Here is a 27490-nt window from a genome sequence, read left to right as displayed (position 1 = left end):
CATGAGAGAGAGAGAGAGCTAAAGGGAGAGAGGGAGGGCATGAGAGAGAGACAGAGAGGGCATGAGAGAGAGAGAGAGAGAGAGAGAGAGAGAGAGAGCTAAAGGGAGAGAGGGAGGGCATGAGAGAGAGACAGAGAGGGCATGAGAGAGAGAGAGAGAGAGCTAAAGGGAGAGAGGGAGGGCATGAGAGAGAGACAGAGAGGGCATGAGAGAGAGAGAGAGAGCTAAAGGGAGAGAGGGAGGGAAAGAGAGAAAGCGAGAGTGAATGATGTCAGAGAATGAGAGAGTGAAACAGAGGACAAAGGATGACAGAGTGGTTGGTGTGTGTTGATGAGTTCACATTCCCTCCCACCGACTCGACCTCAAACCGGTCCAACAGGGCAGTAGAGCTGTGGCGGTCATGTCATATCGATCAGACGGTTAATTGTCATGCACGGTTTCATCCACTCAGAGGAGAGGCTGAGGTCCTGCACTGTATAGGCATGTTATCTGTGTCTGGGAAATAAGATACTTACGAAGAAGAGGACATTGAAGAGGAACAGGAAGTACTTGATTGCCTTCATGCAGCCTTTCCCCATTGTGATCGCTCTGTGAACAACAGAATACTAAATATTTAGTCATACTTTATTTGAAGAGTACTTAAGCATTAATATGATACGATCATGAAGATAAAAATCACAGGTCAGGTCAGACATCCCTGTGGTCGACTGAAGAGTTTAACACGATGGCATCAAAGTACAGAAGGGACATGATCCACAGTGTGTGTGTGTGTGTGTCTGGATTTGCTGGTGTGAGAGGCCTACATTATAAGTGGTGGCAGACGCCTGGAACCCCCTGACCTGCTGGCTAAGCTGCTGAGATGATAGAGACCTGGATCTATAGGAGACAGATGCCTGACCTGACGGCTAAGATGTTGAGATGATAGAGACCTGGATCTCTAGGAGACAGATGCCTGACCTGACCTGCTTGCTAAGTCGCTGATATGATAGGGACCTGGATCTATAGGAGACAGATGCCTGACCTGCTGGCTAAGGTGCTGAGATGATAGAGACCTGGATCTCTAGGAGACAGATGCCTGGAACCCCCTGACCTGCTGGCTAAGCTGCTGAGATGATAGAGACCTGGATCTATAGGAGACAGATGCCTGACCTGACGGCTAAGATGTTGAGATGATAGAGACCTGGATCTCTAGGAGACAGATGCCTGGAACCCCCTGACCTGTTGGCTAAGGTGCTGAGATGATAGAGACCTGGATCTATAGGATACAGATGCCTGACCTGACCTGCTTGCTAAGTCGCTGATATGATAGGGACCTGGATCTATAGGAGACAGATGCCTGGAACCCCCTGACCTGTTGGCTAAGGTGCTGAGATGATAGAGACCTGGATCTATAGGAGACAGATGCCTGACCTGCTGGCTAAGCTGCTGAGATGATCGGGACCTGGATCTATAGGAGACAGATGCCTGGAACCCCCTGACCTGTTGGCTAAGGTGCTGAGATGATAGAGACCTGGATCTATAGGAGACAGATGCCTGGAACCCCCTGACCTGTTGGCTAAGGTGCTGAGATGATAGAGACCTGGATCTATAGGAGACAGATGCCTGACCTGCTGGCTAAGCTGCTGAGATGATCGGGACCTGGATCTATAGGAGACAGATGTCTGACCTGCTGGCTAAGCTGCTGAGGTGATAGAGACCTGGATCTATAGGATACAGATGCCTGGAACCCCCTGACCTGCTGGCTAAGCTGCTGAGATGATAGAGACCTGGATCTATAGGAGACAGATGCCTGGAACCCCCTGACCTGTTGGCTAAGGTGCTGAGATGATAGAGACCTGGATCTATAGGAGACAGATGTCTGACCTGACCTGCTGGCTAAGCTGCTGAGATGATAGGGACCTGGATCCCTAGGAGACAGATGTCTGACCTGCTGGCTAAGCTGCTGAGATGATCGGGACCTGGATCTATAGGAGACAGATGTCTGACCTGCTGGCTAAGCTGCTGAGATGGAGACCTGGATCTATAGGAGACAGATGCCTGGAACCCCCTGACCTGCTGGCTAAGCTGCTGAGATGATAGAGACCTGGATCTATAGGAGACAGATGCCTGACCTGACCTGCTTGCTAAGATGATAGGGACCTGGATCTATAGGAGACAGATGCCTGGAACCCCCTGACCTACTGGCTAAGCTGCTGAGATGATGGAGACCTGGATCTATAGAAGACAGATGCCTGACCTGCTGGCTAAGCTGCTGAGATGATAGAAAAAACATGTAAAAAATGTACAGACAGTCAGGGGCTCCTGACTCCAACATCATTTACAAATAAAGCCGGTGTTTAGTGAGTCCTCCAGATCAGAGGCAGTAGGGATGTTCTCTGTTTAGTGAGTCCACCAGATCAGAGGCAGTAGGGATGACCAGGGATGTTCTCTGTTTAGTGAGTCCTCCAGATCAGAGGCAGTAGGGATGTTCTCTGTTTAGTGAGTCCACCAGATCAGAGGCAGTAGGGATGACCAGGGATGTTCCCTGTTTAGTGAGTCCTCCAGATCAGAGGCAGTAGAGATGTTCTCTTGATAAGTGTGTGAATTGGACCATTTTCCTGTCCGAATGTAACGACTACTTTTGGGTGTCACGGAAAACGTTTGGAGTAAAGAAGTACATTATTTTATTTAGGAATATAGTTGAAATAAAAGTTGGCAAAAATATAAATAGTCGAGTACAGATACACCCAAAACTACTATAATATAATAATATATGCCATTTAGCAGACGCTTTTATCCAAAGCGACTTACAGTCATGTGTGCATACATTCTACGTATGGGTGGTCCCGGGGATCGAACCCACTACCCTGGCGTTACAAGCGCCATGCTCTACCAACTGAGCTACAGAAGGACCACAGTACTGAAGTACTTTAGAGTATTTTACTGAAGTACTTTACACCACTGCAACCAGCAACACACAACCTCCAGACTGTACAACCAGCAGCACACAGCACAAAGTGAACAGCGAGCACAACAATCAATCTACCACAGCAACACAGCCTGAAGCGGCTAACACTGGTCCAACATCAGACTACAACCAGCAAAACGGTCCCACAGCCAAGAGGCCCGAACGTGAATATATATTGAAACAAGGCTGTTCCATGATGTTAACTAGTCAACATAAGACCAGTTTACTGCCATGTTAACGGTGTGTTCAAAGAGCCCCTTCAGCCACAAGACAGGCCAGTTTACTGCCATGTTAACGGTGTGTTCAAAGAGCCCCTTCAGCCACAAGACAGGCCAGTTTACTGCCATGTTAACGATGTGTTCAAAGAGCCCCTTCAGCCACAGGCCAGTCGTTAGTGGTCTGTGAGTCAGACAGTTAAACCAGGCTAAACGGTCTCAACATACTGTTTAAAAACACAGGGACACACACAGTGGAAAACATGACAGGGCTGTAAATATAGAAGTGGACACCAATTTTCCACCATAATTTGCAAATAAATTCATTAAAATTCCTACAATGTGATTTTCTGGATGTTTTCTCCTCCATTTGTCTGTCATAGTTGAAGTGTACCTATGATGAAAATTACAGGCCTCTCATCTTTTTAAGTGAGAGAACTTGCACAGTTGGTGGCTGACTAAATACTTTCTTGCCCTATATAGCGTACTACTGTTGACCAGGGCCCTATATAGCGTACTACTGTTGACCAGGGCCCTATATAGCGTACTACTGTTGACCAGGGCCCTATATAGCGCACTACTGTTGACCAGGGCCCTATAGCCACTACTGTTGACCAGGGCCCTATATAGTGTACTACTTTAGACCAGGGCCGGCTACGGCGCAACCTCACCCGGCAACGGCGCTGCCTCACCGGCTGTACGGCGCTGCCTCACCGGCCAGACTGTACGCTGCCTCACCGGCACGGCGCTGCCTCACCGGCAACGGCGTTGACTCAATGTTAAGTTAGGGGCATTTCCATGTAAAAGGACCCATGAGCACCAACATGTGAAGTTCATAGGAGCATATCAAAATTGGGTGACAAATTAAAGCGAACCCACTGGGCACAGGCATCAATTCAATGTCTATTCCACATGGGTTCAACTTGTTTTGTAGAAATGATGTAAAAACAACGTCGATTCAACCAGTGTGACCGGCTGAAATGTAAAGCGTTCTTATCAAACAGCTCTTACATTAAAAGGACGTTAATTATACAATTTTTTCACATTTTCCAACCTCATAAAAACACAGGATTATCTGGTTTTTGACTACACTGGGCCTTTAAAAAGGTATTAGAAATAAAGTGGGTTCAGAAAGTATTGGTACCCTTGATAAACATGAGCAAAAACGACTGCATAAAAGAAATACAAAATACTGAGCTATATTATATTACTTTATACTAATACTTAAACAGTTAGGAGTCAAATAGATTCACTTCCCTTGATTTCAATCGCTCACTTTGTGAGGATCAGGGCACAGACACTTTTTCTAAAAATGTTTTCTGAGATTGGAGAACACATTGGGGAGCCCTATAGACTATTTCGACCATTCCTCCAAACAGAATCTGTCCAGAACCTTGATCTCTTTCAGGGTCTGAGTTTACGAACTTGTCCTTGTTCAATTCAAACCGCAGGTTTTCAAATGTGTCTGAAGGTCTGGAGACTGAGACGGCCGTTGCAAAAATGTTAATTGTGTGGATTCATTTCTTTGTGGATTTTAAAATGTCTTGCTTGGGGTTTTTGTGTTGCTTGGGGTTTTTGTGTTGCTTGGGGTTTTTGTGTTGCTTGGGGTTTTTGTGTTGCTTGGGGTTTTTGTGTTGCTTGGGGTTTTTGTGTTGCTTGGGGTTTTTGTGTTGCTTGGGGTTTTTGTCTTCTTGGGGTTTTGTCTTGCTTGGGGTTTTTGTGTTGCTTGGGGTTTTGTGTTGCTGGGAGATCCACTTGCGGCCAACTGTCATTCTCCTGGCAGAGGAAACCAGATTTTTTTGGGGCAAAAATGTCCTGGTACTGGGTACAGTTCATGATGCTGTTGTCATGATGCTGTTGACCTTAACGGCCTCAGGACCGATGGAAGAAATATATCCCCAAAACATCAAAGATCCACCACTATATTTTTTACAGTAGGTTCGGCGTTCATTCTCAAACAGAATCTGTCCAAACTCACCGCTTGGCCAAAGAGCTCTATTTCCACCTCATTGGACTAAAGCAGCTGTACCAAACTCACCGCTTGGCCAAAGAGCTCTATTTCCACCTCATTGGGCTAAAAGCAGTACCAAACTCACCGCTTGGCCAAAGACCTCTATTTCCACCTCATTGGACTGGCAACGGTACCAAACCCACCGCTTGGCCAAAGAGCTCTATTTCCACCTCATTGGGCTAAAGCAGCAGTACCAAACATCACCGCTTGGCCAAAGAGCTCTGTTTCCACCTCATTGGACTAAAGCAGAAGTACCAAACCCACCCCTTGGCCAAAGAGCTCTATTTCCACCTCATTGGACTAAAGCAGCTGTACCAAACTCACCGCTTGGCCAAAGAGCTCTATTTCCACCTCATTGGACTAAAGCAGAAGTACCAAACCCACCCCTTGGCCAAAGAGCTCTATTTCCACCTCATTGGACTAAAGCAGCGGTACCAAACTCACCGCTTGGCCAAAGAGCTCTATTTCCACCTCATTGGACTAAGGCAGCGGTACCAAACCCCGATACCGTTTAGTAAACTCCAGGCGTTTACGTTTGTTGGACGACAAGAAAATAGCGCTCTTATAATTTAGTTTTAGCAGAAATTATTTGCCTTCTTTAAGATGAAGAAATATGACCTAGTATCTTGTCATTCTGTCAGCAAACCCAACCTGTTCTTTAAGAGTAAATGTGTTTTTGTGTAAAAAAAAAAATTGTTCAGTGGAAACAGTTAAAAAGTAGTCCTCTTGTATATGTTGTGCAGTTTGTTCAACGTTGCAATCCAACTTTAATTTTTTTAAAGATCATACTTTTAAAGTGAAAATTCTGAGTCTAAGCCTAATTCTGTTATCGTGGAATTACCCATCAGTCTATAAACACAGTAGAGGGGCTATATAACACACAGTAGAGGGGCTATATAACACACAGTAGAGGGGCTATATAACACACAGTAGAGGGGCTATATAACACACAGTAGAGGGGCTATAACACACAGTAGAGGGGCTATATAACACACAGTAGAGGGGCTATATAACACACAGTAGAGGGGCTATATAACACACAGTAGAGGGGCTATATAACACACAGTAGAGGGGCTATATAACACACAGTAGAGGGGCTATATAACACACAGTAGAGGGGCTATATAACACACAGTAGAGGGCTATATAACACACAGTAGAGGGGCTATATAACACACAGTAGAGGGGCTATATAACACACAGTAGAGGGGCTATATAACACACAGTAGAGGGGCTATATAACACACAGTAGAGGGGCTATATAACACACAGTAGAGGGTCTATATAACACACAGTAGAGGGTCTATATAACACACAGTAGAGGGTCTATATAACACACAGTAGAGGGTCTATATAACACACAGTAGAGGGGCTATATAACACACAGTAGAGGGGCTATATAACACACAGTAGAGGGGCTATATAACACACAGTAGAGGGGCTATATAACACACAGTAGAGGGGATATAACACACAGTAGAGGGGCTATATAACACACAGTAGAGGGCTATATAACACACAGTAGAGGGGCTATATAACACACAGTAGAGGGGCTATATAACACACAGTAGAGGGGCTATATAACACACAGTAGAGGGGCTATATAACACACAGTAGAGGGGCTATATAACACACAGTAGAGGGGCTATATAACACACAGTAGAGGGGCTATATAACACACAGTAGAGGGGCTATATAACACACAGTAGAGGGGCTATATAACACACAGTAGAGGGGCTATATAACACACAGTAGAGGGGCTATATAACACACAGTAGAGGGGCTATATAACACACAGTAGAGGGGCTATATAACACACAGTAGAGGGGCTATATAACACACAGTAGAGGGGCTATATAACACACAGTAGAGGGGCTATATAACACACAGTAGAGGGGCTATATAAAACACAGTAGAGGGGCTATATAACACACAGTAGAGGGGCTATATAACACACAGTAGAGGGGCTATATAACACACAGTAGAGGGGCTATATATTACACAGTAGAGGGGCTATATAACACACAGTAGAGGGGCTATATAACACACAGTAGAGGGGCTATATTACACAGTAGAGGGGCTATATAACACACAGTAGAGGGGCTATATTACACAGTAGAGGGGCTATATAACACACAGTAGAGGGGCTATATAACACACAGTAGAGGGGCTTTATAACACACAGTAGAGGGGCTATATAACACAGTAGAGGGGCTATATAACACAGTAGAGGGGCTATATTACACAGTAGAGGGGCTATATTACACAGTAGAGGGGCTATATTACACAGTAGAGGGGCTATATAACACACAGTAGAGGGGCTATATAACACACAGTAGAGGGGCTATATAACACACAGTAGAGGGGCTATATAACACACAGTAGAGGGGCTATATAACACACAGTAGAGGGGCTATATAACACACAGTAGAGGGGCTATATAACACACAGTAGAGGGGCTATATAACACACAGTAGAGGGGCTATATTACACAGTAGAGGGGCTATATTACACAGTAGAGGGGCTATATTACACAGTAGAGGGCTATATTACACAGTAGAGGGCTATATAACACAGTAGAGGGCTATATAACACAGTAGAGGGGCTATATAACACAGTAGAGGGGCTATATAACACAGTAGAGGGGCTATATAACACAGTAGAGGGGCTATATACAGTCTACTATCTAATACTAACAAGTGAGTGATTCAGACCATTATATTCCGGATGAGATCCGGCCTCCGTCTCCAAGACGAAGTGAAAGCAGAGAGAATAAAGGGTCATCTCTTTACAAAATGTTTTGTCTCCAACCTCATTGGTTAATAAAAACACACTAGACACTTTCAGCGAGTTCAGTAGCATACAGACTTTACACAGCGTATCAAATCGACCTTGTGTGTGTGTGTGTGTGTGTGTGTGTGTGTGTGTGTGTGTGTGTGTGTGTGTGTGTGTGTGTGTGTGTGTGTGTGTGTGTGTGTGTGTGTCAGACATCTGTCGTCATTCAAAGAGGCCGTAAACACATCGCCATCTACATCTTACAGAAGACCCATCAGTAGTTTAACACACTACCGTAGCCGGCCAATCACAGACCAGGGCCCGCATTCACAAAAGGTTCTCGGAGTTAGGAGTGCTGATCTAGGATCAGTTTCTGTATTTTAGATCAGAATGAATACGACAATACGGACACTGAAGAGAGGCACAGTCCCCCCTCCTCTCTCCTAACCCCCCCTCCTCTCTCCTAACCCCTCCTCCTCTCTCCTAACCCCTCCTCCTCTCTCCTAACCCCTCCTCCTCTCCTCCTAACCCCTCCTCCTCCTCTCTCCTAACCCCTCCTCCTCTCTCCTAACCCCTCCTCCTCTCTCCTAACCCCTCCTCCTCTCTCCTAACCCCTCCTCCTCTCTCCTAACCCCTCCTCCTCTCTCCTAACCCCTCCTCCTCTCTCCTAACCCCTCCTCTCTTTTCTTCCACCTCATCATGTTTTTTCCCTTCTCCAAAACGTAAAGTATCCCAGGAGCCTCCAGAGCAGAGGGTTTTAGGATCATATGACAGCCTTTCTTAGTGGCACCCTATTCCCTATGTAGTGCACTACTTTTGACCAGGACCCATAGGGCACTACAGTATTTAGGGAATAGGGTGCCTTTTGGGACGCAGGCCTTTTCTTCTACTTTCACTTCAGGGTGTCAACAAACAAGTCAGTTCAGTCTCTCTGAACTTGCTCTTTTCCCCCTACTAGTTGTTCTGCTTCTCCTCCCGTTTCTATCTGTACCAGGCACTACTGAGAGAACACATTGGGGTTGGCTGATACAACACTCAGTAAAGTGAGATAAGAGTGTAGGGGAGGAGAGAGGGAGAAGGGGAGGAGAGAAAGAAAGAGCGAGAGAGGAGCGGGGAGAGAGGGAGAGAGAGGAGCGGGGAGAGAGGGAGATAGAGGAGAGGGGAGAGAGAGGAGAAGGGGAGGAGAGAAAGAGCGAGAGGAGGGGGGAGAGAGAGGAGCGGTGAGGAGAGGGGGGAGGGAGAGGGGAGGGGCAGGGAGGAGAGAGAGGAGCGAGGAGAGGGGGAGCAGGGAGAGGGGGGAGCAGGGAGAGAGGGGGGTGAGGAGCGGGGAGAGGGGAGAGAGAGGGGGGGGGGGAAGGGAGAGGAGGGGGAGGGGAGCGGGGGAGAGAGGGGGGAGCAGGGAGGAGAAAGAGTGAAAGCACTGGGTCAAGATCAGAGTTTGAAGTCAGAGTGAGAGCTTGCAGGTCACTTTGCTTCCACTTTCTGTCTACATGTGTTTATATCAGAGGCGGTTGGTGCCGTTTATGAAGAGGGACGATTAAACTCTTTTATGAGCACTACAGCATATTGGATGACTGTCATTCGTACTTCGTACTCCATTCACCCAGTTCAATATAACATTGATAGGGTTTAGGCTACTACATGATACTCTGTCCCTATACCCATTACGAGGTTGCTACAACCAGGCCTAAACCCTATACCCATTACGAGGTTGCTACAACCAGGCCTAAACCCTATACCCATCACGAGGTTGCTACAACCAGGCCTAAACCCTACACCCATCATGAGGTAGCTACAACCAGGCCTAAACCCTATACCCATCATGAGGTTGCTACAACCAGGCCTAAACCCTACACCCATCATGTGGTTGCTACAACCAGGCCTAAACCCTACACCCATCATGTGGTTGTTACAACCAGGCCTAAATCGCAAGAATCTAGTTTAGTATTTTTCATGTTTCTGAGCGTTTAGGTGCTTGTTCTCATGTTGTCCTTTTGGTCTCGTCTCCTTGGCTCCTCTGTGGATCTTCCCATTTACACCAGAGATAGCGATATAAATGACGAGATGCTCATGTCTCAGCCCTAACAAAATGGGAATTGTTGTCCCAAAGGCAGAAAGGCAGGCGACAAGCTTAGGTCCAAAACAAGCCCATAGAAATGCATTGGGGTGACTGTGGACAGATTTTGGAGTAAAACCTCTTGCTTCGCCTCTTCCTCTATGATTTACACACACACACCAAGCCCCTCCCCTCACACCAAGCCCATCCCCTCACACCAAGCCCATCCCCTCACACCAAGCCCCTATTAGATTATTGTCACTAAATCAAATCTAGGCCATATCATATCACCCAGCCCTAATTCTACTCATTTTGCCATGGAACAGAGAATAATTAACCGTTTTTACAGCTCATTTCCTACAATTCTTCACATTTTGTTACGGGCTGGAGGCAAACATTTTGCAGTTTTTAAATATGATAACTGATGATCAATGGACTCCACCCCGGTCTGTAATTCAACCATGCTTACTACAAGTTCAGACTCATGCTCACTACACGTTTAGACTAATGCTTACTACAAGTTTAGATAGATGGCGCGCGACTAATCTCCCCCCCCACACCCACCCCCACCCCAAAAAACATGGCTGACAGCTGATGCAAAACCAATTATCTAAAATGTCACCTTGTGTATTCTATTATTCTAAATGTCAACAGTAAGTTGAGACCCCGACCCCCACCTGAGTTCACCTCCGCGGGCCTACAGTTGCCCATCCCTGATTTAGACAGTGTGTTTAAGGGAATAAGAATCTGCTTTTGTTTTCAGTAGGTGTGTGTGTGTGTGTCAAGACACGATACTTCCATTACTGCTGTGCCACTGGACTCTTCTTCAAAATGTTAGTCTCTCTCTCTCTAACATAGTAACTAAAACTAGGAGGAAGTAAGGACATTCTATGAGATGTTAGTCTCTCTCTCCTGGTAACATAGTAACTAAAACTAGGAGGAAGTAAGGACATTCTATGAGATGTTAGTCTCTCTCTCTCTCCTGGTAACATAGCAACTAAAACTAGGAGGAAGTAAGGACATTCTATGAGATGTTAGTCTCTCTCTCTCTCCTGGTAACATAGCAACTAAAACTAGGAGGAAGTAAGGACATTCTATGAGATGTTAGTCTCTCTCTCTCCTGGTAACATAGTAACTAAAACTAGGAGGAAGTAAGGACATTCTATGAGATGTTAGTCTCTCTCTCTCTCCTGGTAACATAGTAACTAAAACTAGGAGGAAGTAAGGACATTCTATGAGATGTTAGTCTCTCTCTCTCTCCTGGTAACATAGTAACTAAAACTAGGAGGAAGTAAGGACATTCTATGAGATGTTAGCCTCTCTCTCTCTCCTGGTAACATAGTAACTAAAACTAGGAGGAAGTAAGGACATTCTATGAGATGTTAGCCTCTCTCTCCTGGTAACATAGTAACTAAAACTAGGAGGAAGTAAGGACATTCTATGAGATGTTAGCCTCTCTCTCTCTCCTGGTAACATAGTAACTAAAACTAGGAGGAAGTGAGGACATTCTATGAGATGTTAGTCTCTCTCTCTCCTGGTAACATAGTAACTAAAACTAGGAGGAAGTAAGGACATTCTATGAGATGTTAGTCTCTCTCTCTCTCCTGGTAACATAGTAACTAAAACTAGGAGGAAGTAAGGACATTCTATGAGATGTTAGTCTCTCTCTCCTGGTAACATAGTAACTAAAACTAGGAGGAAGTAAGGACATTCTGAGATGTTAGTCTCTCTCCCCCCTGGTAACATAGTAACTAAAACTAGGAGGAAGTAAGGACATTCTATGAGATGCTGTATCTGGAGCACCTACAGAGAGATAATGAAAGAATGTGCTTCTGTTTGTGTGTTAAAAAGGTGAAATGTACAAAGATAAGATAACTTGTGACATTTGTTGTGTCTGCAGGGTGACATTAGCGCTCATTCTGACACACACGTCCTGTGCACAACTTAGACACACTCCTTTCACACCCATGAGCTGGTTAGAGCCGTGCAGGACAAGACCATTTAGTCTAGGGGTTTCTGGGAAAAACATGCCCTCTCTGGAATGGCTATATACAATCGAAGTCAGACGTTTACATATCTGTCTGGAGTCACCCGGCCTGGAGTCACCCGGCCTGGAGTCACCCTGTCATATTTGGCCTACTTGTTAGATGTGTGTATACAGTTGAAGTCGGAAGTTTTACATACAACCTAGCCAAATATATTTTAAACCCAGTTTCACAATTCCTGACATTTAATCAGAGTAAATATTCCCTGTCTTAGGTCAGTTAGAATCACCACTTTATTTTAAGAATGTGAAATGTCAGAATAATAGTAGAGATAATGAATTATTTCAGCTTGTGTTTCTTTCATCACATTCCCAGTGGGTCAGAAGTTTACATACACTCAATTAGTATTTGGTAGCATTGCCTTTAAATTGTTTAATTTAGGTCAAACGTTTTGGGTAGCCTTCCACAAGCTTCCCACAATAAGTTGGGTGAATTTTAGCCCATTCCTCCTGACAGAGCTGGTGTAACCGAGTCAGGTTTGAAGGCCTCCTTGCTCGCCCACGCTTTTTCAGTTCTGCCCAAAAATGTTCTATAGGATTGAGGTCAGATCTTTGTGATGGCCACTCCAATACCTTGATGTTGTTTTCCTTAAGCCATTTTGTCACAACTTTGGAAGTATGCTTGGGGTCATTGTCCTTTTGTAAGACCCATTTGCGACCAAGCTTTAACTTCCTGACTGATGACTTGAGATGTTGCTTCAATATATCCACATAATTTTCCTTCCTCATGTAGCCATCTATTTTGTGAAGTGCACCAGTGCCTCCTGCAGCAAAGCACCCCCACAACATGATGCTGCCAGCCCCGTGCTTCACGGTTGGGATGGTGTTCTTCGGCTTGCAAGCATCCCCCTTTTTCCTCCAAACATAACGATGGTCTTGATGGTCAAACAGTTCTATTTTTGTTTGATCAGACTAGAGGACATTTCTCCAAAATGTACGATCTTTGTCCACATGTACAGTTGCAAACCGTAGTCTCGCTTTTTTATGACGGTTTTGGAGCAGAGGCTTCTTCCTTGTTGAGCGGCTTATGTTGATATAGGACTCGTTTTACTGTGGATATAGATACTTTTGTACCGGTTTCCTCCAGCATCTTCACTTGCTGTTGTTCTGGAATTTATTTTGCACCAAAGTACGTTCATCTCTAGGAGACAGAACACGTCTCCTTCCTGAGTGGTATGACGGCTGCATGGTCCAATGGTGTTTATACTTGCGTACTATTGTTTGTACAGATGAACGTGGTACCTTCAGGTGTTTGAAGATTGCTCCCAAGGATGAACCAGACTAGTGGAGGTCTACAATTTTCTTTCTGAGGTCTTGGCTGATTTCTTTTGATTTTCCCATGATATCAAGCAAAAGAGGCACTGAGTTTGAAAGTTGGCCTTGAAACACATCCACAGGTACACCTCCAATTGACTCAAATGATGTCAATTAGCCTATCAGAAGCTTCTAAAATCATGACATCATTTTCTGGAATCTTCCAAGCTGTTTAAAGGCACAGTCAACTTAGTGAATGTAAACTTCTGACCCACTAGAAATGTGATACAGTGAATTATATGTGAAATAATCTGTAAACAATTGTTGGAAATATTACTTGTGCCATGCACAAAGTAGATGTCCCAACGGACTCGCCAAAACTATAGTTTGTTAACAAGAAATGTGTGGAGTGGTTGAAAAACGAGTTAAATGTTTAAGTGTATGAAATCTTCCGACTTAAACTGTATTTAATGTTGTGTTTATTAGTAGCCAACAAGTAGGCAAAACAAATGTTTAAATTTGACAAATCAGTGCTGTAGGAGTTTTCACTCTTCCAGTATCTTGATATCAGGAAGTAAGAAAGTAAGGAAACACTCCCAGCGTTGGACGGTAAACACTCCCAGCGTTGGACGGTAAACACTCCCAGCGTTGGACGGTAAACACTCCCAGCGTTGGACGGTAAACACTCCCAGCGTTGGACGGTAAACACTCCCAGCGTTGGACGGTAAACACTCCCAGCGTTGGACGGTAAACACTCCCAGCGTTGGACGGTAAACACTCCCAGCGTTGGACGGTAAACACTCCCAGCGTTGGACGGTAAACACTCCCAGCGTTGGACGGTAAACACTCCCAGCGTTGGACGGTAAACACTCCCAGCGTTGGACGGTAAACACTCCCAGCGTTGGACGGTAAACAGCCTCGTGTTTCTTACAGAGTCATAATATTTTACATAGGTCTTTTTTTAAATGTAAAAATGACTTTAAGTGTTTAATCTGCTTTACGTTTTATTTTGTTGACCAAAGAAAGTCTGGTCTAGTAGTAGGGTCACACTGGGATTGTGACAAACCTTCTCATGTGTTAAGTCAAGGCTGAGTGTGGACTTGTTTTAACACCAGTCTCATTAGTCACTCCCATCCTACAGGCTGTCATCACACATCATCCTAATGGCTTGATAATGAAGCTAGAATACAGGCTTCCCCTGTTAGAAGACAAATCACACACACCCACACACACAGTTTTAATGGAGCGGTCGTCCACTTGAACGAGCCTGTTCTCCAAGCAGGGCAAGGTTAAGTTTCATCAGCATTCAGCTGGTCTAGCCAGTCTCTAGTTAAGACTACACACATGCGCAAAACACACACAAACCTTTCTCCAAACCCACACATCACGTCCCTTAACACCTGCCCTCAACAAAACCCGTGCACTCACTGGCCCCCCCTCTTCTACATCTCACACACACACCATAGCCAACATCCTCCAGCAACCATCCTCTAGACAGAGAGACAGACAGGACAGGGCCCCGCTTTGAGTTGGCCACCAAAACAAAGGCAGCTTTCAGCCACTGATCCCTGAACAAAAGGAGAAACTCAACACGGAGAGGAGAAGAGGACCACTCCACTCCAGCCGTACATTCAAACTGAGTCTCCCAGATAACACCCTATTCCCTATGTACCGCGCTACTATGGACCGGGGCGCATAGGGCTCTGTTCAAAAGTAGTGCACTACATAGGGAATATGGCATCAGTTGGGACACAGGCCTCTTCACTACAACAGCAGACCGATATGAAAGATGTCCCTTTCTCACCAGAACAATGGTTAGTTATGACCAAGTGATCGGAGGCTGTTTTTAAAGGGGTTTAACAGGTGTAAAACTATCCCTGCCTGGTTGAGGTATCTGGCCTGGGGGGAGTAGAGAAACAAGGGGGTTGGGGTATCTGGCCTGGGAGGACCAGAGAAACAAGGGGTTGATGTAACTGGGTTGGGAGGACCAGAGGAACAAGGGGGTTGATGTAACTGGGCTGGGAGGGCCAGAGAAACAAGGGGTTGATGTAACTGGGCTGGGAGGGCCAGAGAAACAAGGGGTTGATGTAACTGGGCTGGGAGGACCAGAGAAACAAGGGGGTTGATGTAACTGGGCTGGGAGGACCAGAGAAACAAGGGGGTTAATGTAACTGGGTTGGGAGGGTCAGAGAAACAAGGGGGTTGATGTAACTGAGCTGGGAGGACCAGAGAAACAAGGGGGTTGAGGTAACTGGGCTGGGAGGGTCAGAGAAACAAGGGGATTGAGGTAACTGAGCTAGGAGGACCAGGGAAACAAGGGGGTTGAAATAACTGAGCTGGGAGGACCAGAGAAACAAGGGGGTTGAGGTATCTGGCCTGGGAGGACCAGAGAAACAAGGGGGTTGAGGTATCTGGCCTGGGAGGACCAGAGAAACAAGGGGGTTGATGTATCTGGCCTGGGAGGACCAGAGAAACAAGGGGGTTGATGTATCTGGCCTGGGAGGACCAGAGAAACAAGGGGGTTGATGTAACTGGGTTGGGAGGACCAGAGAAACAAGGGGGTTGATGTAACTGGGTTGGGAGGACCAGAGAAACAAGGGGGTTGATGTAACTGGGTTGGGAGGACCAGAGAAACAAGGGGTTGATGTAACTGGGTTGGGAGGACCAGAGAAACAAGGGGGTTGATGTAACTGGGTTGGGAGGACCAGAAAAACAAGGGGGTTGATGTAACTGAGCTGGGAGGACCAGGGAAACAAGGGGGTTGAGGTAACTGAGCTGGGAGGACCAGAGAGGTGATTGTACAAGGTGATTGTAGGGTGGGGATCAGAAAGGGGGTGAGAGAGGGGGGGTTAGAGGTGTCAACAGTGATGGGTGCTGCCTGGACTTGTCAGCAGCTTGAGCCCCAACAGTCATGAGCTGAGTCCCATATGGCACCCTGGCCATACATAGGGCTCTGGTTAAAAGTAGTGGAATATATAATGGCACCCTGGCCATACATAGGGCTCTGGTTAAAAGTAGTGTAATATATAATGGCACCCTGGCCATACATAGGGCTCTGGTTAAAAGTAGTGTAATATATAATGGCACCCTGGCCATACATAGGGCTCTGGTTAAAATTAGTGTAATATATAATGGCACCCTGGCCATACATAGGGCTCTGGTTAAAAGTAGTGTAATATATAATAATGGCACCCTGGCCATAGGGCTCTGGTTAAAAGTAGTGTAATATATAATGGCACCCTGGCCATACATAGGGCTCTGGTTAAAAGTAGTGTAATATATAATGGCACCCTGGCCATACATAGGGCTCTGGTTAAAAGTAGTGTAATATATAATGGCACCCTGGCCATACATAGGGCTCTGGTTAAAAGTAGTGTAATATATAATGGCACCCTGGCCATAGGGCTCTGGTTAAAAGTAGTGTAATATATAATGGCACCCTGGCCATACATAGGGCTCTGGTTAAAAGTAGTGTAATATATAATGACACCCTGGCCATACTGGGAGGTTAAACCAGTGTAATATATAATGGTTGACATAAGGCTCTGGTTAAAAGTAGTGTAATATATAATGGCACCCTGGCCATACATAGGCTCTGGTTAAAAGTAGTGTAATATATAATGGCACCCTGGCCATACATAGGGCTCTGGGTTGAGTGTAATATATAATGGCACCCTGGCCATAGGGCTCTGGTTAAAAGTAGTGTAATATATATAATGGCACCCTGGCCATACATAGGGCTCTGGTTAAAGGTAGTGTAATATATAATGGCACCCTGGCCATACATAGGGCTCTGGTTAAAAGTAGTGTAATATATATAATGGCACCCTGGCCATAGGGCTCTGGTTAAAAGTAGTGTAATATATATAATGGCACCCTGGCCATACATAGGGCTCTGGTTAAAAGTAGTGTAATATATAATGACACCCTGGCCATACATAGGGCTCTGGTTAAAAGTAGTGTAATATATAATGGCACCCTGGCCATACATAGGGCTCTGGTTAAAAGTAGTGTAATATATAATGGCACCCTGGCCATACATAGGGCTCTGGTTAAAAGTAGTGTAATATATAATGGCACCCTGGCCATACATAGGGCTCTGGTTAAAAGTAGTGTAATATATAATGGCACCCTGGCCATACATAGGGCTCTGGTTAAAAGTAGTGTAATATATAATGGCACCCTGGCCATAGAGCTCTGGTTAAAAGTAGTGTAATATATAATGGCACCCTGGCCATAGAGCTCTGGTTAAAAGTAGTGTAATATATAATGGCACCCTGGCCATAGGGCTCTGGTTAAAAGTAGTGTAATATATAATGGCACCCTGGCCATAAGGCTCTGGTTAAAAGTAGTGTAATATATAATGCCACCCTGGCCATAAGGCTCTGGTTAAAAGTAGTGTAATATATAATGGCACCCTGGCCATACATAGGGCTCTGGTTAAAAGTAGTGTAATATATAATGGCACCCTGGCCATAGAGCTCTGGTTAAAAGTAGTGTAATATATAATGGCACCCTGGCCATAGAGCTCTGGTTAAAAGTAGTGTAATATATAATGGCACCCTGGCCATAGGGCTCTGGTTAAAAGTAGTGTAATATATAATGGCACCCTGGCCATAAGGCTCTGGTTAAAAGTAGTGTAATATATAATGCCACCCTGGCCATAAGGCTCTGGTTAAAAGTAGTGTAATATATAATGGCACCCTGGCCATAGAGCTCTGGTTAAAAGTAGTGTAATATATAATGGCACCCTGGCCATAGAGCTCTGGTTAAAAGTAGTGTAATATATAATGGCACCCTGGCCATAGAGCTCTGGTTAAAAGTAGTGGACTATAAAGGGAATAGTGTGCTGTTTAGGTTACACCCCTGAACTCCACTGATGGTAACTGAACCAGTTTGAACTTCATTAAAGACTCCTTCTGTGGCGTTCCCATGACAACCGACCGGGGGAAAAGGGGGTAGGATGATGGGGAGGGGTGTTTGAATGAGGGAGGCTCCTGCTGAGAAAGAAGTCTCACGCTTGGCCCCCCCTAAACCCCCCCCCCACCCTTCTCACATAGTCACCCCCCAACTACCAGGAACATGTAAACAGAGAAACACATGGTTCAGACTATAGAGTCTAGTAGTTACAGGGGTGCAGTGTTCTCTACTGAGGCTGTAAGGATTAGGGACTATTTAGAGTCAACGTTTGAGAGCTCATCGGTTGAATTTGAGGAGTTGATCTGATTCAATGATGTCCTTTTGAATAAAGAAGCAACCGGTTGGGTGGAACCACTACAGACATCGTCCCATTGGTAGAGCAGCTGGTGATGGGTGGGCCCGCCCCCACTGGTAGAGCAGCTGGGGATGGGTGGGCCCGCCCCCACTGGTAGAACAGCCGGTGATTGGTGGGCTTGATTCATCAACAGTTCATGCAGTCTACCACTAACAAGCCTAGAAAGCAAGTAACCTCAGTCCCAGACTGGAACCTAGAATACATGAACAACATCTCAGCAGATATTACAGGTTCTATGAACAAAGTCTGACACACGACTTACAGAGTCAGTGTTACACACACAATGCAGGCAAACTGCAATCATGTTCATAAGAAACTGTTTGAAATGATTTACTGTGTGAGAGTCTAAAACAACACTTAAACTGTCTGTACTCTGAGCTTTTCCATCAGAAAGGACCCATGAGCACCCAGATGACTTATACACAGAGGGCCCGTCCCCGTCCCCGTCCCCGTCCCCGTCCCCGTCCCCGTCCCCGTCCCCGTCCCCGTCCCCCCTAAGATTTGTCCTCGATTCAGCTTCAGCTGAAGCCAACTTCATAAAATTGCTATCAACCAAGTTAAGAGTAGTTATCTTGTCTAACTATCTTAGCTGGGATGCCTGCTGGCAAGCTTGGTAGACTTCAGAGAAAAAGCAAGCGATAACTAAAATGTAGTGAATAACGCACATTCCTTTCGGTCTTTTATCCAGATTTGAGCAGAGGTGCACAAAAGTATATTTATCCTCTTTAATATAAATAACCACCAGTCAGGAGGATATAGATTAGCTCAAGAGGTGTGCTTAGATATGCAGAAAAATTAGACATTCAAATGCCTTTCTGTTTATTACAGATCAGGGGCTAATTATGTCATTTTGTTTCCGTGATTCCTGTTAATGTGCTGTAGTCCATGTGCTGTAGTCCATGTGCTGTAGTCCATGTGCTGTAGTCCATGTGCTGTAGTCCATGTGCTGTAGTCCATGTGCTGTAGTCCATGTGCTGTAGTCCATGTGCTGTAGTCCATGTGCTGTAGTCCATGTGCTGTAGTTTAATAACCGCCAAAACAATATATAGATATTTTCAAACTCAAGGCACCATGTCATAGCTGACAGACAGTTCTCTCTTCAGACATTTTTGAATCTTAGTTCAGAGCAGATATTTAAAAATCTTAGTTCAGAGCAGATATTTGTTTGAGAAAACGTTTGAATCTTAGATTCAGAGCAAATATTTAAAAACAGGGTGTTTGAGGGAACGTGATCATGACACCCAGAGGGAGATTTGACTGTAATTCTGTTACCAAAGTCTACATCTGCACAGTTCTTCCACTAAGTTAGTTTTTGCTACATTTACCAGCAAGAACTTGTTCAACGTAGTCCTTGTGCCGAGACTTGTATGGTTTGATAAACGTTCAAATAAAAAGTTTGTGTTTGGCATATATTTTAAAGTTTTAAAAAAAGTCCAAGCGTAATTTGGTTAGCGTGGAATTGCCCACTCGTTGTACAACGATCCCATTCAATTCACGATCAACTTAACAGCTAACTAAAAAAAGACATTCATTTCTATTTATTCTGGGTGTGTGAACAGATCTTAAGGGCCAGTAACATCCATGTTGGCCACATCTTTCCCTCCATCTCTAAAACACAGAGGGGAAAAACCCCACAAAGTCCAGCGAGGTGATCAGATCAACAACTCTGAAGTAAAAGTGAAAGAAAGTCTCAGCCAGTCATCTCTGGCATCGATGAGAGAGGCATGTTCACACTGGGAGACTGGCCAACTTATGTCATCGGTGTACTCACCACCCACCCACTAATGTGATACCATTAAGGGTGCCCACCAGTCCCACACACAGCTAGCTCTGCCCAACAGTCCCACACACAGCTAGCTCTGCCCAACAGTCCCACACACAGCTAGCTCTGCCCAACAGTCCCACACACAGCTAGCTCTGCCCAACAGTCCCACACACAGCTAGTTCTGCCCACCAGTCCCACACACAGCTAGCTCTGCCCACCAGTCCCACACACAGCTAGCTCTGCCCAACAGTCCCACACAGCTAGCTCTGCCCAACAGTCCCACACACAGCTAGCTCTGCCCAACAGTCCCACACACAGCTAGCTCTGCCCACCAGTCCCACACACAGCTAGCTCTGCCCACCAGTCCCACACACAGCTAGCTCTGCCCACCAGTCCCACACACAGCTAGCTCTGCCCACCAGTCCCACACACAGCTAGCTCTGCCCACCAGTCCCACACACAGCTAGCTCTGCCCACCAGTCCCACACACAGCTAGCTCTGCCCACCAGTCCCACACACAGCTAGCTCTGCCCACCAGTCCCACACACAGCTAGCTCTGCCCACCAGTCCCACACACAGCTAGCTCTGCCCACCAGTCCCACACACAGCTAGCTCTGCCCACCAGTCCCACACACAGCTAGCTCTGCCCACCAGTCCCACACACAGCTAGCTCTGCCCACCAGTCCCACACACAGCTAGCTCTGCCCACCAGTCCCACACACAGCTAGCTCTGCCCACCAGTCCCACACACAGCTAGTTCTGCCCACCAGTCCCACACACAGCTAGCTCTGCCCACCAGTCCCACACACAGCTAGCTCTGCCCAACAGTCACACACAGCTAGCTCTGCCCAACAGTCACACACACAGCTAGCTCTGCCACAGAGTTACATACAACAACTGTAATAAAACAAACCTACACTATTGAGTTCACATTTAAAATGACCCACGTTCACATTTAAAATGACCCATGTCGACATTGTCCTGTGTAACTGCATTTAAATACACAGAGAGGAGATATGAAACCAGACTGACAGTCTGTTATAGAGAGGAGGACACATGAAACCAGACTGATAGTCTGTTATAGAGAGGAGGACACATGAAACCAGACTGATAGTCTGTTATAGAGAGGAGGAGATATGAAACCAGACTGATAGTCTTAGAGAGGAGACATGAAACCAGACTGATAGTCTGTTATAGAGAGGAGATATGAAACCAGACTGATAGTCTGTTATAGAGAGGAGGACACATGAAACCAGACTGATAGTCTGTTACAGAGAGGAGATATGAAACCAGACTGATAATCTTAGAGAGGAGATATGAAACCAGACTGATAATCTTAGAGAGGAGATATGAAACCAGACTGATAATCTGTTATAGAGAGGAGGAGACATGAAACCAGACTGATAGTCTGTTACAGAGAGGAGGAGACATGAAACCAGACTGATAGTCTGTTACAGAGAGGAGGAGATATGAAACCAGACTGATAGTCTGTGATAGAGAGGAGGAGACATGAAACCAGACTGATAGTCTTAGAGAGGAGACATGAAACCAGACTGATAGTCTGTTATAGAGAGGAGGAGATATGAAACCAGACTGATAGTCTGTTACAGAGAGGAGGAGACATGAAACCAGACTGATAGTCTGTTACAGAGAGGAGATATGAAACCAGACTGATAGTCTGTTACAGAGAGGAGGAGACATGAAACCAGACTGATAGTCTGTTACAGAGAGGAGATATGAAACCAGACTGATAGTCTGTTACAGAGAGGAGGAGATATGAAACCAGACTGATAGTCTGTTACAGAGAGGAGGAGACATGAAACCAGACTGATAGTCTGTTACAGAGAGGAGATATGAAACCAGACTGATAGTCTGTTACAGAGAGGAGGAGACATGAAACCAGACTGATAGTCTGTTACAGAGAGGAGATATGAAACCAGACTGATAGTCTGTTATAGAGAGGAGATATGAAACCAGACTGATAGTCTGTTATAGAGAGGAGGACACATGAAACCAGACTGATAGTCTGTTACAGAGAGGAGATATGAAACCAGACTGATAATCTTAGAGAGGAGATATGAAACCAGACTGATAATCTTAGAGAGGAGATATGAAACCAGACTGATAATTTGTTATAGAGAGGAGGAGACATGAAACCAGACTGATAGTCTGTTACAGAGAGGAGGAGATATGAAACCAGACTGATAGTCTGATAGAGAGGAGGAGACATGAAACCAGACTGATAGTCTTAGAGAGGAGACATGAAACCAGACTGATAGTCTGTTACAGAGAGGAGGAGATATGAAACCAGACTGATAGTCTGTTATAGAGAGGAGGACACATGAAACCAGACTGATAGTCTGTTACAGAGAGGAGATATGAAACCAGACTGATAATCTTAGAGAGGAGATATGAAACCAGACTGATAATCTTAGAGAGGAGATATGAAACCAGACTGATAGTCTGTTACAGAGAGGAGGAGATATGAAACCAGACTGATAGTCTGATAGAGAGGAGGAGACATGAAACCAGACTGATAGTCTTAGAGAGGAGACATGAAACCAGACTGATAGTCTGTTACAGAGAGGAGGAGACATGAAACCAGACTGATAGTCTGTTACAGAGAGGAGATATGAAACCAGACTGATAGTCTGTTACAGAGAGGAGGAGACATGAAACCAGACTGATAGTCTGTTACAGAGAGGAGGAGACATGAAACCAGACTGATAGTCTGTTATAGAGAGGAGACATGAAACCAGACTGATAGTCTGTTATAGAGAGGAGATATGAAACCAGACTGAAACCAGACTGATAGTCTGTTATAGAGAGGAGATATGAAACCAGACTGTTAGTCTGTTACAGAGAGGAGGAGATATGAAACCAGACTGATAGTCTGTTACAGAGAGGAGGAGATATGAAACCAGACTGATAGTCTGTTATAGAGAGGAGGAGATATGAAACCAGACTGATAGTCTTAGAGAGGAGATATGAAACCAGACTGATAGTCTGTTACAGAGAGAGGAGATATGAAACCAGACTGATAGTCTGTTACAGAGAGGAGATATGAAACCAGACTGATAGTCTGTTACAGAGAGGAGGAGACATGAAACCAGACTGATAGTCTGTTATAGAGAGGAGATATGAAACCAGACTGATAGTCTGTTATAGAGAGGAGATATGAAACCAGACTGATAGTCTGTTATAGAGAGGAGATATGAAACCAGACTGATAGTCTGTTATAGAGAGGAGATATGAAACCAGACTGATAGTCTGTTATAGAGGAGATATGAAACCAGACTGATAGTCTGTTATAGAGAGGAGATATGAAACCAGACTGATAGTCTGTTATAGAGAGGAGATATGAAACCAGACTGATAGTCTGTTATAGAGAGGAGATATGAAACCAGACTGATAGTCTAATAGAGAGATATGAAACCAGACTGATAGTCTGTTACAGAGAGGAGGAGATATGAAACCAGACTGATAGTCTGTTATAGAGAGGAGATATGAAACCAGACTGATAGTCTGTTATAGAGAGGAGATATGAAACCAGACTGATAGTCTGTTATAGAGAGGAGATATGAAACCAGACTGATAGTCTGTTATAGAGAGGAGATATGAAACCAGACTGATAGAGAGGAGTCTGTTATAGAGAGGAGATATGAAACCAGACTGATAGTCTGTTTAGAGAGAGGAGATATGAAACCAGACTGATAGTCTTATAGAGAGGAGATATGAAACCAGACTGATAGTCTGTTACAGAGAGGAGATATGAAACCAGACTGATAGTCTGTTATAGAGAGGAGATATGAAACCAGACTGATAGTCTGTTATAGAGAGGAGGATATGAAACCAGACTGATAGTCTGTTAGAGAGAGGAGATATGAAACCAGACTGATAGTCTGTTATAGAGAGGAGATATGAAACCAGACTGATAGTCTTAGAGAGGAGATATGAAACCAGACTGATAGTCTGTTATAGAGAGAGGAGATATGAAACCAGACTGATAGTCTGTTATAGAGAGAGAGACTGATAGTCTTATGAAACCAGACTGATAGTCTGTTATAGAGAGGAGGAGATATGAAACCAGACTGATAGTCTGTTATAGAGAGAGAGAGATGAAACCAGACTGATAGTCTGTTACAGAGAGGAGGAGATATGAAACCAGACTGATAGTCTGTTATAGAGAGGAGGATAGAGAGGAGATATGAAACCAGACTGATAGTCTGTTATAGAGAGGAGATATGAAACCAGACTGATAGTCTGTTATAGAGAGAGATATGAAACCAGACTGATAGTCTGTTACAGAGAGGAGGAGATATGAAACCAGACTGATAGTCTGTTATAGAGAGGAGATATGAAACCAGACTGATAGTCTGTTATAGAGAGAGATATGAAACCAGACTGATAGTCTGTTATAGAGAGAGATATGAAACCAGACTGATAGTCTGTTATAGAGGAGGAGATATGAAACCAGACTGATAGTCTGTTATAGAGAGAGGATATGAAACCAGACTGATAGTCTGTTATAGAGAGGAGATATGAAACCAGACTGATAGTCTTATAGAGAGGAGATATGAAACCAGACTGATAGTCTGTTATAGAGAGGAGATATGAAACCAGACTGATTGTCTGTTATAGAGAGGAGGACACATGAAACCAGACTGATAATCTGTTATAGAGAGGAGATATGAAACCAGACTGATAGTCTGTTATAGAGAGGAGATATGAAACCAGACTGATAGTCTGTTATAGAGAGGAGGACACATGAAACCAGACTGATAGTCTGTTATAGAGAGGATATATGAAACCAGACTGATAGTCTGTTACAGAGAGGAGATATGAAACCAGACTAATAGTCTGTTACAGAGAGGAGATATGAAACCAGACTGATAGTCTGTTATAGAGAGGAGATATGAAACCAGACTGATAGTCTGTTATAGAGAGGAGATATGAAACAAGACTGATAATCTAATAGAGAGATATGAAACCAGACTGTTAGTCTGTTACAGAGAGGAGGAGATATGAAACCAGACTGATAGTCTGTTATAGAGAGGAGATATGAAACCAGACTGATAGTCTGTTTATGTTGAGTTGAAACCAGACTGATAGTCCAGTATGTAGGTTGAGTTCTGACTGTGTCTGTATCTGAGTGTGTTAGAACAGCTACTGTAAACACACACACTAGTCTGATGCTGCCCTGAAGGTCTTCCCTGCTTCCCCTGACCTGCTACTGAGTTGAGTCCCAAATGGCAAACTATCCTGTATATAGCACCCTACGAGGACTGGTCAACAGTAGTGTACTATGTAGGGAATAGGTAGTACTAGTAGTGTACTATGTAGGGAATAGGATGCCATATGGGACACAGACCAAAAAACTCTATCCAGCAGGGAGACGGTTTTGAACACACAGCCTCTGCTTTAGCCATCATTGGTCTGGTAGAAACACGTTCCTAAACAACCTCTGTTCTGGGGCCCGTGTTCAAAACAGGAGCGCTGATCTAGGATCAGGAGCCCTCTCTCTGTCCATGTAATATTATCCATTACAACGATAAGACAAAACAGATGTGAGATCAGCCTTGAGATAATATAATATACACTGGGCCCCTGGATAAAAACGACTGAATGCTGCGTGGAGAAGTACTTGGCAGTATGTTCCACGTGTCGGAAGTATCATCTACACTATAGAACAGTGTGGAGGTCAGTGGATGGGAGGATTCCACACTGTTCAACCCTCCGTTTTAGTTTGAACGTTTAGACACAATATCAAATACAACAGGAAGGAATGAAACTCATACCAACGTGGGGGAACATTCTAGACCAGCTAATGGAAGAAGAAAAACCAGAACAGATGCGTTATTTTTTTCATAACAATAAGATAAACCCTTAGTCTGTCAGAGACGGAAAAAGGCATGTTTCAGACGTCCATATTCAATTTGAGATTTTTTTTTAAACACCTCTCATATATATATATATCTATAAAACACTACAAGAAACGTTGCAATGTTGAACAACAAAGTGTGTATATTTAGATCATGATGCATCAACAATGATTCCGCATATAAGTTCACTACAAATGTATCCACATCATCAGGAGAACAGACGTTATGGTTGGAAAGTTCTAATGCCTGGGATACGACTGGTCTCAATTACAGACGTTAGTGTTTGAGTCCTGGTGTTCAACCAACAGTTCCACACACGCCACATCAGCAGTAACTGATGAAAACACAGGACCATTGTTTTTACCATTCCAACGTTTATATACCCCCGAATTCTGTTTAAATTCATCATTCTACATACACTGCCATTCCACTTTTTTTTTTTATCTTCCAAAGGGCTCATCAAAATGTCAAGCGTGTCACCCCAAAAAACAATTGCGCTGCAAGCCAAGGAAAAACGTAGGCTAAACCATTTGCAACAAAAAAAACTACAAATCATATTGTGTAATACCAATGCGCAAAGTTTGCCTGGTATAATTACTTACGGTTTGGCGTAAAGTTTGTAGGGGGGAATAAAAGTTGGTGCAACGGAGTGGTCGGTCTCCTTGTCCTGTTGTGTGTGAGCTGTCTGTCTGTTGGACTTTGGACTGGTAATAACAAAGCCAAGAGTGAACAACACGACGCGGAGCGGAGCGGAGCGCGGACGGGACCGAGTGGAGATCCGAGCTCTTAGTGCCGGGCGTTACGTAACCAGCTGTTAACTGGGGCGTGTTCCAGGAGCGTTTTAGAAAGGCTCAGCGTCAGCAACAAGCATGTTAGTGTAACAGCTCGGAACAGAGCGAGGGAATCCTCTGTCGTCTCCCACCATTTTAACGAGCCTGCGCGCAATGCCCTTCTTTAACCCCTAAATCCCCGTGACGCTCAAGCGTAATGATCATGTCTGTATAGAACAAACATCAGATGCATTGATTGGGTAGAGCTACAGACTGAAATTGTATTTCTTTCGTATACCATTGCACGTTGGCTTACATTGAGGTATACATCAACGCGGATAATTGAAGTGAAGAGACGTTTGACTTTATAGATGGGTTTTATTGCAGGTTGAAAGGAGGTTGATGTTGTCGGGAAGGGGCTATACTGTCATGAAACCATTAAGCTGTGGCCCCAAAGCTGCAGCTACTAATAGCAACAATACCCCGTGGCGCAGAG

General features: G+C 44.7%; 1 protein-coding gene across 1 annotated transcript in view; it reads right to left on the bottom strand.

Moving 5' to 3' along the window:
• Positions 1-27038, bottom strand: part of LOC124020477 (CD82 antigen-like) — a 64252-nt gene extending 37214 nt beyond the window's left edge. The window contains exons 1-2 of the mRNA XM_046335723.1: positions 26827-27038; positions 516-588 (exon numbers count right to left, since the gene is read on the bottom strand). Of these exons, the coding sequence (XP_046191679.1) occupies positions 516-578 (63 nt within the window). The 5' untranslated portion in view covers positions 579-588; positions 26827-27038. The remainder of the gene's footprint in view (positions 1-515; positions 589-26826) is intronic.
• Between the last annotated feature and the right edge of the window lie 452 nt (positions 27039-27490).

Source organism: Oncorhynchus gorbuscha, unplaced genomic scaffold, assembly GCF_021184085.1.
Source record: "Oncorhynchus gorbuscha isolate QuinsamMale2020 ecotype Even-year unplaced genomic scaffold, OgorEven_v1.0 Un_scaffold_830, whole genome shotgun sequence".
Lineage (NCBI taxonomy): Eukaryota > Metazoa > Chordata > Actinopteri > Salmoniformes > Salmonidae > Oncorhynchus > Oncorhynchus gorbuscha.
The sequence above is the reverse complement of the archived record's forward strand: the minus strand, read 5'-3'. Positions and strand labels throughout refer to the sequence as shown.